Source organism: Odontesthes bonariensis, chromosome 23 (genome assembly GCF_027942865.1).
Source record: "Odontesthes bonariensis isolate fOdoBon6 chromosome 23, fOdoBon6.hap1, whole genome shotgun sequence".
Lineage (NCBI taxonomy): Eukaryota > Metazoa > Chordata > Actinopteri > Atheriniformes > Atherinopsidae > Odontesthes > Odontesthes bonariensis.
In genome coordinates, this window is record NC_134528.1 from 17,505,791 (window position 1) to 17,520,805 (window position 15,015).

General features: G+C 40.2%; 1 protein-coding gene across 1 annotated transcript; it reads left to right on the forward strand.

The window, feature by feature from the left end:
* The first annotated feature begins 8,838 nt into the window (after positions 1-8,838).
* On the forward strand, positions 8,839-14,762 carry pax10 (paired box 10). Its single transcript, XM_075456988.1, has 8 exons — positions 8,839-8,921; positions 9,667-9,875; positions 10,064-10,258; positions 11,950-12,032; positions 12,155-12,314; positions 12,727-12,800; positions 14,271-14,403; positions 14,544-14,762. Exons 2-8 carry the CDS (start codon positions 9,770-9,772, stop codon positions 14,642-14,644), a joined length of 852 nt encoding a protein of 283 aa, XP_075313103.1. The 5' UTR covers positions 8,839-8,921; positions 9,667-9,769; the 3' UTR covers positions 14,645-14,762.
* The last annotated feature ends 253 nt before the right edge of the window (positions 14,763-15,015 follow it).

Below are 15,015 nucleotides of genomic sequence, written 5' to 3' on the forward strand. Positions count from 1 at the left end.
TGCTGCAGCCAATCAAAAGTCTTCTCCCGCCTCAGTTTTCCACCTGAGCCAATGAAACTCAAGGACTGACAATTCACGTACACCTCTCTCTGAGCTTACAGGTTGCCTCTTCAAGATAAAAATGTCCTTCTCCCTCACTTTAAGAAACGAATTTTTGTGTGTGAACCAACTGGTTGGACCATCAATCGGCTGGATTGAACACTTTAATTGAACTGCTACCATACGAAATCGAGCTTCTCGGGACCAAGACAACACACCCAGATGATGCATTTGGGTGCCAAGTCACTCATGTTGGTGCTTATCTATTCTCAGATCTCCAAAAGTTCTGTCATTTTGCATTTTTTTGTAAAATGAGTGTCTGTCAAAATTCCCAATAAAGCTCTAAATCCCATGTTTTTCGGTTTCTTTTGTCAGACGGTTAAACATATCAGAAATTGTGATTGAAAGTCAGCACACTGAGACAACGTGTCAACACAAAGTTGATGACAGCACTTCCAAACTGCCACTCTGCTATGACAAAATCCTGTTCCTATAATCAAAGCTTCATCTGATAAAGTCACCACTTAAGTAATTTAAAGACATGTGGGCAGTGAATTCGGCAATGCGTACATGATTTCCCACAAAGAAAGAAGTGTCAAAATGTCTTGAGCATTTCCTCACATCGTCCACAGTGGAACTCAGTTTTAGTCTTGAGCATGTAGACTTGGACAAGAACTGTGGTCCAGTTAAAAGGCAAAGTTGAAGTGTAGCTCGACTCAACTGTGCATGTAATTGTGCTTTAAAGAAAAATGTTTTAAGAGACAGAAGTCACGAACATAATTTAAAAGACAGGAAAAGTCATACGGGCAATATATAGGGATATTTTTGTACGTTAGTGAGTTTACATATAACAACACGTGTATTTTGTGCATTCATAAATTCTTATTCCTCGAAGCACTTTGCAAGGTAGTGTCAATCCAGTTAAAAGGGTGATGAGGAAGAAAAAGCATGGTAACGTCAAAGAATTGGACCTTCTCAAAGCACAATCTTTTCACTTTCCCATTTCACTGCTGCAGGTTGGTGGGTAGATAAAATGCAGTTAAAGATTAACTGCATGTTAGCTTAATCTGCCCATTTACTTCATTAACGTTAAATGCAGCTTTTTGAATATTTATCATGCAAACATTTTGCTATTTGAGCCATAAAACCTGATTTCCAGAAAGGTTGTGTTTTTAAGTTCTCTAATTTGTACGAAAGGAGCATCCACCAAAGAATTTGTCTTCACAAACCAAACTTGTCAACTCTGTGCAGAAGTGCCACAGAGTTCTATGAGCACAAGCTCATCTGAGATGGACAGAAGGGCCGTAAACATGGGTTCTGCAGTCAGATGTGTCCGCATTTTGGCGGCTTTCTGGAAAAAAAGTGACTTCTTGCTCTACATGCCACAGGTGAAAAAGAACATCCAGGCTGTGTATCAACAAAAAGTGCAAAAGTCTGTGTCTGTAATAGTGTTGGGATGCATCATTTGCACATGTGTGAAGGTATCACTGATGCCGACAATCACATTCATATTTCTGAAGAGACACATGCTACTATTAAGGTGACATCTTTTCTGTGAAGTCTGTAGTTATTCCAGCAGGACAATGCATCATTTTGTCGATCTTACAACAGAGTGACTTCACAGACACAGATTGTGTGCTTGAGTGGCCCGTCTGCAGTTCATATCTGTCTCCCCCTGATTGTGTGTGAAGGATCTGAGAGAAAAGAACCAGACAACAACGACCCCAAACTGTAGAGCTGCTAAAATCTTCTTTTCACATCTTCTATGGACACAGATTTCTTTGCATTTCTCAGACAATTAGCATCCTCGGTTCCCAAATGTGTTAAAAGTGTAGTTAATAAGAAGGATGACATGAAGGATGATGTAACACAATGGTAACCGTGGACCTGACTATTTATATTTTTATTTTTTTGTATTTTGCTGGCATTAATTCATACTTTTCTTTATATTTTTTAAATTCAGAGAAGTTGGTTAGTGGGTACACTGGAAACCATTCCACTTTTGTGTCTGTTAAGTCAAGTTTACCAAATAATGTAGCCTATTTAAGATTTTCTTGCTTTTTACCAAGTCACTTACCAACTTTTCTGGAAGTGGAGTTTGTACTTTTGATATCAAATTAAGTCATACTGTTACGCTGGAAAGCTAGAATAAAAACAGAAGAATCAGATACAAACGCAAAAAAATAGAAATTAAACTAATTTGGATTTCTAAATCTCTGCTCCTGCTTTAAGTTGCATTGTTTTTACTCCAATCCATTCTATTTTTTTCTTTTTAAACAAATTTACAGATGGATGTGGTGGGCAGGTAAAAGATTTGTTAAACCTTTTCTTTAAGGTATTTGCAAGAGGATCAGAGACTCTTTGCCTGTTGACTCGTTTATTTTCATTGCTATAAGAGCAAGCTGAAAAGCACACCCTGAATACAACAGGCCAACATGTAAAATAAGAGCATACACAGTTACTGCATACATGGAAAATAAATCAACTGATAAGTAAAGCTTATCAGCATGAAAAAAAACACCCACATGCATTCATGCCGCTTCATGTCACCTTTATCCATTTTTAAAAACTTTCTCTCGTCTTTCCATCTGTGTGGAGTTCAGTATTTCTAAACCAGTCTCTCAATCTTCATACTTACACAGTAATTTTGAATTACTAAATAGTCATGCAGGCAAGGTCAGTTCAACTTAACCATAGCTCACAACTCATTTATCATATCCAGGAACTTTTTAGTCCAGCTGTAAGAGGCCCCGTGTTAGTTTGTGGCGCTGAATACCTTTAGCTCTGAGATTGCATCGGTGCTCAGTGTTAAGAGGGGAAAAGAGGAGATGTGGATACCTGTTTAACAGGTGTCTGAATGCGAGGAGCCAACAAACACAGCACAAGATAAACAGCATCCTAATGTGATACACTGACTGACAGACAGACAACCAGGTCAAGGGTCAAACACTGCTCTAAATAGGCTGAATGTGTATTTCTGTTGTTTTAAGATGCATTATTAGAGTGTTACATTAGACTGTAAACACTGATGTGATTGGATTTCAAAGGGTGCCACACATCTGGGCAATGGCGATCCTCTTTCTCTTACATGTCACCAAATGCTTTTTCCTTCTGTCTGTCTATGAAGCTGTCTGTCTCTCTTTTTTTTTCCACTCTTCCCTCCCTGCATCTCTCCTTCCCTGCCTCCCCCCCGTCCCCCCACCCTCCTGCCCCAGGCAGTGTGTCTAGTTTCACAGAGCAATTGAAGGTGACAGGGACAGAGAGCGAGGGAGAGGGAGGGAGGGAGGGAGGGAGGGAGGGAGGGAGGGAGGGAGGGAGGGAGGGACAGAGGGAGGACACATCACAGTATCGCCTGAGGCCACACAACAGTACAGGAAGAGCGAGAGATGGAGGGACAAAGAGAAAAGAGACGAGAGACTCACGAAAGTACTCACAGGAAATTCCACAAGCAGGTAACGGGAAAATAAAGTTACCCAAAAAGAGCTGAAATGTGCCTTAATATGTGTGTGTGTAACACATGTGTTCATCTGGAGGTCAACAGATATTTGCTTTTTATCACCAGCAGCATTTCTGTGAGTGTGGGCCCAACCACTTGGCTCCTCTCACTCATAATATATGAACATATTATTGGATCCAGTCAGAAAGAGCAATTATAATGCACTCCAGTTTGTTTTTATTTTAACGACTTGATGAATATTTGTCGTGGCATTGTAACCATGGTGACTGCCTCCACCGCCACCGCCTCCCCCATCGCCTCCCCTCCCAGTCCTCGTCCACCTCCCCTTCCCCATCCCCCCTTCAGCGCTGAAAAAGCAAGGGATGGCGGGAGGAGAGGGAGAGAGAGGTGACAGGAATGAACTAACAAGATGCACTAAAAAAAATGCATGTCCTGGAGCTACATGAATCTTTGCAGTGAAGCACACGCCGTCCCACACACACACGCATGCTCACACACACAATATTCACATTGGGATCACATGGGTTAAACCACATTCCAACAACTGGAACACAATAAGATGCAACCGTGATTTCTAAAAAAAACAAAAGGTTAGCGGCTTGAAAACAATAGGTTGGGGGCTGTGTGCTGGGTTTAAACAATATTTTTTAAGTCTTAGTTGTGCATTATTCAAACAATTTTGGTACCCAACCTTCCCATATTTAACCCCCAACTTTAAATTAAAAGTACATTTGCTCAGGTACTTAACATTTGGGTTGTTGAGCATGAGTGTTTGCTATTTTTGCCACTTTATTCTTCTACTACAAACAGTTCAGACATGAATGTAAGTATGTCTGTTTGCATGAGCAAGAAAGGGGCATTCACCAAGGAGGTGTCTCACTATGGCTAAAATGGATGCAGCCTTGTATTTTTGACTTGCAATTTAGAATTTTTAGAAAATGCTCCCTAACATCAGCCAACAGCATCACGGGTCTGTAATTTACACTTTCGGTAAGGAGAGAGCAAAAACATGTCTTTATTTCCGGAGCTTTAAAAAATAAATAAATCGCACTCTTGTACTTTTTAGCAGAATTCTTTCAGGTGTCTTTTATCACAGAGCCCAAAGCTTTTACATTTGGACTCAAAGTTGTGGAACAGTTGCCAGCTTTTTTCCATTTCAGTTTTAGAGAACAGCCGCAGGGTGAAGAGGATGACCTACCCAACAGCACGGAAAGTAGCTTGACTGTGTTTGCGTTCAACCAGTTGTAACATCAAAGCACTACTAATATGTTTATGTGTCAGTATTGATCATGATAATGTAACACATTAAAATTAGAGCATGGTGTTAGTTCGCTCATCACAAATCTAACACTTTTACAAGCTGCTGAATGTAGGACTTCTACTTTTAATCATGTCTTGCCATTCCTTTTCTTAAGTGAGGTGTCTACATGCATCTTCCACCACTGTTCTTACTAGTTTTTACCTTTGAACTTGTCAAGTCCTTTCCTTTCTCCAAGGCGCGTCTTGGAGGGAAGTAACATAGAAAGGGAGGGGGAGTGGTTTGGGGGGTGCAATGGGGGCAGCAGAGAAAGAATAGCAGAGTATGAAAGAGAGAGGGAGCGACAGAGAGAAAGGGAGCGCAAAGTCTTGTCAACCGGAAATAAAACAAGCTGGCACCCTCCCCATCCCCAAGCCCCTACACCCACCCCAAAGTCACATACTTCCTCCTCACTCTCTCTTTCTCTCCCTTCTGCCTCCCCGCTTCCATCTCCCATCTCTCCCTTCCACTGCAAAGAGATATATTTAAACCCTAATTCTACGCTGCAGTTGCTCTTTGACTCTACCATACATACCGTCATACCTGCGTCAGTACTTACACCTCACATCAGACCTCATGTGCTCATCGCCAAGGGTTTCTGTGTGGGTTTCCTGTAACCTGCTCAGGGCCTAACAATGCCTTTGTTTATTGTCTCATTGCTTTAGGCATAAGTGTGTTACAGTGGGAGAACAATGCCTCCATAGTCATAGCATAATACCTGTTCGGTCTCAGAAAGGCTGCATCTGCATCTTTACAGGTCTAAAACACTGGTGCAAGAATCTTACAGTTCAATTCACAAAAGCACAATATCACATAGTTGCTGAAGGTAAGCAGCTCATCTCAATGCAAAGGTGAGCCAACTAATTAGATGATCAACTGAGAACCAAACCAGCAACATTTCGAGAACAGATCAATTATTTCTCAAATGTTAAGTAACAAACATTGTTCCTCAAATCTGAAATCTCAATTTTTTTGTTGTCCTAAAATGTTTCTGAATCAAGTGTCTTTAGGTTTTGGACCTTTCGGATCGTCATTTATCACAATTTTCTGGCACTTTTATGAACCACATGATCAGTTGATCAAACAAAAATGTCCAACAATTTCTAACTGTTAGTGACATTTTTCAGAATGATATGTAGCTTAGAAACACATGCATGCAGGTTTTGATGAAAAAGCACATTCAGTCAACACAGCCCATAACACTTATTTATTATGATTTATAAATAAATAAGTATAATTTATTTATTGCCATTTTTTTTCAAACCTATGCAAAATGTATCATAATTATTGTCATTATTATCATTATCTGTATGATGATGGTGCCAAGTGACAGACCCTATTCCATTTTAGAGAGTAGAATTATTGTCTAAAATACTGATGTGCTGAAGTTTCAGGATTTTCAACCAACAACTTATTGATAAATAGTTGAAAATTATTTTAAAAAATGTTTTAATGTCCTTTCAATCCATCATGATTAATGATAAAATTATTTGTATTCTTTCTTCAATCTAATGTCTAAAATAGATTGCAATCAGTATATTCTCTGATGTTTTTTTGTCCCAATATCAAATTTTTGATGAAACTGTCTCTTGGCAAATCATTTACAGTGATTTACAAGTTGAAGGATGCGGGGAGAAAGTTTGTAACTATCACTATAAAACAATGGAAGTTACAAGGCAACCAGACGAACTGATGAACAAAAGATCCACGAGGCCAAACATCTCCCAAATCAAACAACACAGGATTGTCACATATGTATTATATAGCATAATAGTTATATTCCTTGTCTGATCACACAAGATGTCTCACTGAATTTGAGCATATGACAGAGTGGGTGAAAAGAAACTAAAGAGATGTGGGCTAAGGAGACAGAGCAGCTCATCCACTAACTGGAAGGCTGATGGTTCGATCACACATATGGTTTGTGTGAGACTTTTGATTAAAAAAAAAAGAAAAATGCTATGTTAGTATAGTCCACCTAAAATCACTAATGTTATCATCAGTATCGGAATATCATGACACCCCCTTACTAATGCTTATTATCATCTAGAAGTCCCAAAAAACACCTGCTTTATTTAGCCATTGTTTACAGGGACTTTTTCTTATGCCACGTTTTAAATCAATTTTCAATGTATTACCAGTTCAATTCTAAAGTACCCAAGACCTTCGTCTTAAACCTTGGTTTCCAAGTCTAGGTAGCACATATTGCTCTAAAAGGTCTTGATAATCTTCTGATTTTCATCATTCATTGATGTGTTCAATATATCAAGAGCCAGAGGCAGCAGTGCAGCCCTGAAGGCGATAGGAGCTTCACTCTTTTATTGTAGGTTCTCCTTTCACAATCCATAGAACCATATCCCAGAAATAAAATGGCTTAGATGCTGCAAACATTTATAGCAACAGCTTTTTTTTTTTATGCTTTGACATTGTGAAAACAAACATGTAACAAAAAACAAAACAAAAATGTAAACTGGCAAAATTCAGCTATTTCATGCACTAAGATGCAAAACTTATATATAAGCTAGATATACACATAGTACCTCTTCCCCAATAGGGTCTAGTTTGAAACATGAAATACAGCCTTTCAAACAAACATACAGAGAGACACACACTGTTTAAATCAAAGAAATATCCAGACGTAAACAATATTCCAATAAAAAATTGGTACATATGATTGCACATTATACTACATGGAGGAACATCAGTGTATAAGACAGGGTAAATTATTAAGGGGTGTGCATGGAAAGGACAGGACAAACAGTTCTGCTTTAAGCCATGCTGGCGTTAAAAAGTCTGACAGCAGTCGGGATGAAGTACATACAATCGTGTTCCTTCTTGCATTGTGGGTGCAGCATTCTGCAGCCCAAAGAGCTGATGAAGGCAGTGTAAGGGATGAGAGGTGTTGACCATGATGGATTTTAGCTTTGCTAACATTCTACTCTCCTCCACTTCCTGTATGAAGTCCACAGGACAATCCAGGACCAAGCTGGCCCTTCCTGACCAGTTTGATTGACTGAGTCTTTTCCTGTCCCTACAGTAAATTCAGGTCCTCAGAGCACTTTATTTTATTTTGCTTGAAGAGCTGATTACAAATTGATTTAACAGCTGTGTCAATTGTGTCTGCGGCACTTTATTTGTTTTTATTTTGTTTATTGAAATTAAAAGTCCTGTTTAATTTGTACTGCTGTTGCTCCATAAATGTAGGCATTTCTTTTTAGAAGATTCTGAATAAACAAAATTGGCTGATTTGCATTTAAGATTTTGAAAAATGATGTCCCGATACGCACCAATAATTCTGATCAAGACTGTAAAATCCAAATGCCAATCTTTAACTCTCATTTATGTATTTATACGATTATGAATCTTCTTTTTTTTTCCACTGTGACATGTATGACATATGTTTTAAAAAGATAAGAGAAATCAATACAACCCAGGTTAATGCTTCTAAAATTTTTCTAAGCTTGCAGCTTTATACAGTAGACACAGTAGAAGTACAAGTAGAAGAGCAGGTGTGTGGATATGTCAAAGCTTTGTCAAACTTTTAAAGATGAGATCTTTTAAACATACATGAAAGTATAATTCAAAACTAGCCCTTACCCGCGTGAGCCAATTTATTCATGTGTGGTTGTAAGACACTCGTCCACCAATTTGACTCAATATTTATGTGTAATTTATGGCTAAAACTGAACTCCATCATCTATTTATCATCCACTATCTTTCCATTATCTGTGCTTTATGCTCCACTCTGTTGGCCTCCCCTCCTCCTCTCGCTGGCATTAAGTTCAAACTTGACACTGATGTTGACTCGCTTTGTCACCCCTCCGTGGCTGCCTCTCCCTTCCTCTCTTTCTCTCTCTCCCTCTCTCCCCATCGCTCGGAGGACACGAGTGCCCACAGACGCATTTCTCTCCAGAGCCCCCCACCACCACCACCGCACACCTCCCCACCGCCTTCCTCTTTCACTCTATCTCACCCTGTCTAACTCTCTTCATTTCTTTCCTTCTCTCTACTTTACACTCACACAGTATTGTCAACAAAGCTAGAGAACGAGGGACGTTGGGGGAATAAAGGTCCACAGAGGAGGAGAGTAACACACAGGACCCCCGCATCATTTCACCTGCACATGTGGTAAGTTTGCAAAAATGTATCTTTGGAGTGCATTCATGTGTCTTATTTCAGCGCAGATATTTAAGACGGACTTCGGTGTAAGGCTTTTTGGATCAATCTTGCCAACTACGGTGTTCACATTTTTTTGGAATTTATTAGAAAAACTGATTAATCGTTCAGTCTGCCTCGTCCAAATCAGTACAGTTTGACCTTTGACATTGTGCCGCTATCATTATTTCTATACATTTCCTCACTTTAGTGTCTCACAGAGTAATTTATATCCAAAATTACGTTTGATAGACAAGACTTAGGAAAAATTTTATTTTGGCAAATAATAATGATCAAGTGTTTGTTTTGCACTTTATGCTGAAGCTTATACAGCATATTTCTATGCAAAATTTTGCATGCAGCCACTTTGAGTGTGTGAGCGTGAGTAACGCCAGTTTGTGGCTACATATAAATTTTTTGGTTTTTGTGCATATGTGTGTGTGCATGCACGCTTGGGTTTACCAGCAAGAACTGAGCTAAAAGCAAATCAAATGTCACGGCTTTCAGAGTGGGTTCTAATGTATCTTTTCTCCCCATGGTCTACTAGCATAGCAATGTATAACACACACACATTACGACAGCGAGCATGTAACTAACTCCATTTATGTCTGTCATCATGAGGCTAATTCACCCCAATGCCAACCATGTGTGAACTCATGCGACATGAACCCCCTCCTTCTTCTTTTTCCTTTTGCTCCTGCCTCTAAACGGATTGGAGGTTTCAAGGAGGCAGAGAGGAGTCGAAGTGACAGTAAACAGGGGCAAACACACACAGGACTGGACTTATTTTTTCTCTTCATGGTGGTTTGGACACTCATAGTATGTATGAGAAGTTAACCATGCTGAACCTGCAGAGTGGCTCAAACTGGAGCGGGCCTAACAACTGGTACCATGACCCCACTGGCGTTCAGACACAACACAGCACAGGTGAGATGGCATTTTTAACACAATGGAAACAGATGAGCAGGTAAATGTCACCAAATTTAAACCGCAAACAAATTAAAAGCAGCGTGACACAGCGTAAATCTCGCATTCTGTTCTTGAAATTTGCTGCTCGATTGTGGGAATTTTCTTGACACTCATTCATCTTTTTTTGTCACCTTCCTTGCTGCCAGTGTCTGAGGGCTGTCTGCTGGACACAGAGGGCAGCATGGGGGGTGAGGCAGGGGGAGGAGGTTCAGGCAGGGGAGGAGGAGTTCCCGTGGAGCGGGACGAGGGCGAGGAGTCTCAGCTGAGGCTGCAGCTCAAGAGGAAGCTGCAGAGGAACAGGACCAGCTTCACACAGGAGCAGATCGAGGCTCTGGAGAAAGGTCAGGCCATACGAGCACGCACAGCTCCCTCCTTTGCTTTTCAGCCAATCACTGCCCTCCGTGGGCACAATCCAACCAGCAGTGTGTCATGACGCAGCTTGTCCTGCTGCTTTTTCCCCCTGCCAACACCTTTATTCACATATTTTAGTCCTTACACCTTGTTTACAGCTATTTTTAAAACACAAACAAAAGATGACGCTAAAAACAAAATCAGGCCTAGCATATTTTGGCCGCACGGGATCTTTATCAGTCCCTTCAGGAGAAACTAAGCATTGCCACGATCACTTCCAGATGCAGATTATCCACCATCTTAACTCCACAAATATTCCTGATGTGCTCCAAAAAGCCTCTGGCAACATGCACAGCAGTGTTTTGATAATGCATCATTACTGTGGTTGTATTATGCAGTGGAATCTAACTCTCGTAACCTCGTATCCACCGAGAGGGATCAGAGAGCCACCCTTGACTGGATGTGGCTGCAGAGGGCCCTTGAGCTAAATAAGAACGCAATGTCCACTGTGCAGCCAAGTGGAAACGTATCAGTGTGGTCACTCTGTGCAAATGACATTAATGAGGTACACTGACCTCAGTGCACGGCCAAGGCACAATAACAATCATGTGTTGACACAGACGCCAATTATAACCAAGCCAATTATAATAATTTGCGAGACAGGCTTTATTTACAGAGCCATCTTTATCTTTTTTTTAACCACGTGTTCCCAATGTAGACCTTTGACTTAGTTACTTACAGAAATGGCAAACTTTTACAACCATATTTACACAAGTTACCTTGTTGCCTTTTTATATGTAACCAATTTCAATTTGACCAATTAACTAACACAAGAGTTTTGGTTGGGATTAAAGTTAATAATCACAAGAGCAGACCGTTCAGTGTGTAAAGGAGCTTCTAATACAAGACCTGAAACCTCAGAGTTCATGAGGATGACTCAGAGTGCCACTTACAAGATGAGGCATGTTCACATTTCAACTTGTCAACAACAAAAATGTCAGCGGTTTGTCAACTTTAAATTAACTGCCATCATGAGAAATGATTATCTGAAAGAGAAAGTCTCGTTGATGTGAACACTCTGCAGCTCAGCCAATGTCAGGGTGAGAAGTGTGTTTATATTGAGCCACTGATTCTGTAATTCAGTAGGCAAGTGGGCAATAATCATACTCGAGGCAAAACCTTTTTGCTCTTAAGTGAGACAAAAAAAAACATGTTTTGTTTAAAAAGAGATTAAAAGAATAACCTTTAACCTGTGAGGAGTCCTTTTCAATTCAGTTTTTGCCAACCCTCTTTGAAGCAAAGTGCTTAGGCAGCTTCTCAACTTGAATCCTTTCAATTTAACTTTCTGCGTGTTCCATAATGATAAATAATTTATACAAAGTGCAACAAATAAATATTTCAAAAAGGGTTGTGAGGATACAGCTCAGCTTCCTGGATTTATATGTTCCAAGGAAAGATAATTAGTCATGCTGACATTAACCAGTAATAAACCAATATACAGGTTAATGTCTGCCATGATTTGTCAGTAGAAATCCATTTTTTATTAATTCTATGCAGAAATTAATCCAAAATATGTAAGCACATGCTGCGAGTTCTGTCGGGCAATATGCTGTCTAGTAGTCCTGTCATCTTCAATTAGAAATGACATTGTGAGTTTGACATGAGGTAATGTGTTTCACAGAGTTTGAAAGGACACATTACCCAGATGTTTTTGCAAGAGAGAGATTGGCAAACAAGATTGATTTACCTGAGGCCAGGATACAGGTAAGGAGGCTCACATTTATTTTGGTTTCGGCCTGATACGTAACCTTTGATAATATGAAAAGGGTTGGATCTCTGAATTACAATATGATGAAATGAGGGCCTGACAGGACTCTGATTGACAGGTGTGGTTTTCGAACCGAAGAGCTAAGTGGAGGAGGGAGGAGAAGCTGCGCAATCAAAGAAGGTCAGGTGGCGTGACTTCCTGTTCACAGAGCCAAGCCCCTCTGAGCACTTCCTTTAACACGTCTGTCTATCATCATCAGCAGCATGGCAGCAGTTCAGGTAAACACAGTCCCTACAAGCTGTTCACACCGAGTCATAATCACCCTCTGTAATTACAGTATATGCGCTCATTAGCCTGCTCAACCAGCACATCAGAGATACTAGAAGCAAGAGTTTACATTTGATCTCTATGATTTATACATTTGATGACAGGAATATTTTAGTAGTTTATAATTACAAACCTAAGAGCATGCCTGCTTGACTTTTGCAGGAAGGCAAACCATTAGAGTTTCTCCATTAGAGCGCATCTATATTAAACATTTCCACCTTGAGATGCTCTCAACACAGGTTGGCATGTGTGTGTGTGTGTGTGTGTGTGTGTGTGTGTGTGTGTGTGTGTGTGTGTGTGTGTGTGTGTGTGTGTGTGTGTGTGTGTGCTCATCGTCTTGCTGCACTGTGTATCTCTCTCCAGGGTCCATGTTGAGTCAGGCAGAGTCATCCCTGCCCAGCTACAGCTCGCTGTCTGTTTTCTCATCCGGAGTCCAGGTTGGACATTCATCATTCATCCTCACCTTTCAAACTATACCAAAGCCAGTCATCACTACCGAGCAGAATCTGTGTGTGATCACACAGGTTCTACTTCTAATTTCACAAATAAAACTGTTAAAAGTAATGCATTATTTATTGATATCATCGCTGTCTAATTCAAATTACTACAAACTTACAACTACAACCTATTATGCATCATACTTGTTATGGTTATCGCCATAATGATCATTTTGATCATAACTAAAGTAGTGCCTGCTATCCAGAGTATCAGCAAAGGTAGATGCGTTTTCCTTTGTGAGTCATTGTGTGACGTCTTTATGAGATCATGACATCTCTCGAAATCGAGCATAAGTGCCCACCATATTACCTGAACTTAGGCTTAGCCAAAGGCCTGCTGAGGATAATCATGTGAAAGCACAAAGTTGACTCTACACTTGTTGAGAAGTACAGAAAAGAGACTGAAAAACAGAGGTTTAACGTATAGATGAAACCTCTATTCCTTTATTTTCTATTTGATATAATACTTTGATTTTGATATATTGAACCCTTTGAGTCTTTTTTTGCAAAAACACAACACTAGACAATCCCATGTGCCTAAATTTGAGAATTTGCTGCTTTTTATTTATAACATGTGAGTGCTAAACCTTTTCTTTAAATTGATGCTTTTGACAGCTATTTCAAGATCTACCAATTTATGCAAAATGATCTTTAGTTACCTTAAAAATATTCAAGGATTTTTGAGATCTTGTCTGTGAAAGGACTTTAAACTGGACATTTGAACTGTGACATAGACTCACCTTTTGCTATGACACATCGCCGGTTAAAGGGTTTCGTATTGATAGTAAAACAGCTCATCACAGTCAGGCTGTGCATTCCAGCTCGTTGCGTTTTGAGGTTATTTGTATGAATTAGTCAAAGTAAAGCACCCAGAACAAGACACCGGAGATGCATGCTGGTTCTAACAACCATATCTTTATCAGTTGTTTTTTTTACAATAAATTCTGAGTATCAAAACTGCTCTAAAATTTCTCTTTAATGTTCTGGAAAACCTGTTTTTCTTTTTTTTTAAAGAAAGCAACATGTTTGACAGGTATTTTTTCTTACTTTTGTGAAATGTCATGTATAAGTGTTTTAACCTATAACCAGAACAATGGAAAAGCTAGACACTGAGACGGTAAATATGACTGAATGGAATATTTCGGTCTGGAGAAACACTCAGTAATACAGTTTGATGGATAAGTTCCATATGTTAAAGATTCTGGGCTGCTGCTGTGCTATACTCTCATATTACAATACTTTAGCACCTCCATGTGGTTACACAGAAATTTGCTGATGCTTAATTAACTGCCTCCACAGTACATGGTGGAGTACACACCCACAGCTATACGTTTAATCTTGGATGATGGTGTGGTCCTTTTTTTGTATACATCTAACCACTGTCTTTCCACTCCTGTGTCTACACTCCAGTCAATTCCGCCCCAGTCGGCCTCTTCTTACTCCTGCATGTTACCTCCATCTCCCTCTGCACCGCGCAGTTTTGACTCATCGGCGTACTCCTCCCCACATCTGCAGACTCCATCCTCAGCCAACTCCAACACAGGTGGGTGTACTTTTAACAGAGATAGACACACCTTCTTGCTTTGTGCCTGTCTGTTATCTCTGACTGCTTTCTGAGTGGTGGCAGAAATTAGGCTGACCCCAAAATAACTCCTCTGTTTTCCCCCCTTCTCTTCCATTCAGGGCTCATATCTCCAGGGGTTTCAGTGCCGGTCCAGGTCCCAGGGACTGAGCCACAGAGCATGAGTCAGAACCTGGGTCAGTACTGGGCCAGATTACAGTGAGCTCCAGACAATCGCTGACTAGTAAAAGAAGAAGGGGATGGAGTGGGGGGTGGATGAAGAGTATTGTCAGGAAAACAATATTTGGACATACGATTAAAGGAAGCATGGGGCTGAGCTGTAGAGGAGCCTCAATGGGTTGCAGACCCTAAAAAGCATTAAATGTTTACAATTTCAGCCAAGAGCAGCTTTGGTTGCACTTAACAGTACTCTGGTCATACTGGTATTGTCTTAGTATTATCAGGTTGCACATGTTTTTGGATACTGTGTTCATGTTAGAGCTGAGATTAGGATAAAAACAGACTCAGATTGGAAACGTGCAAAAGTCTGGGTTTTCCGTCTGGTGGGACACAGAGAGTTATGCTTTTATGACT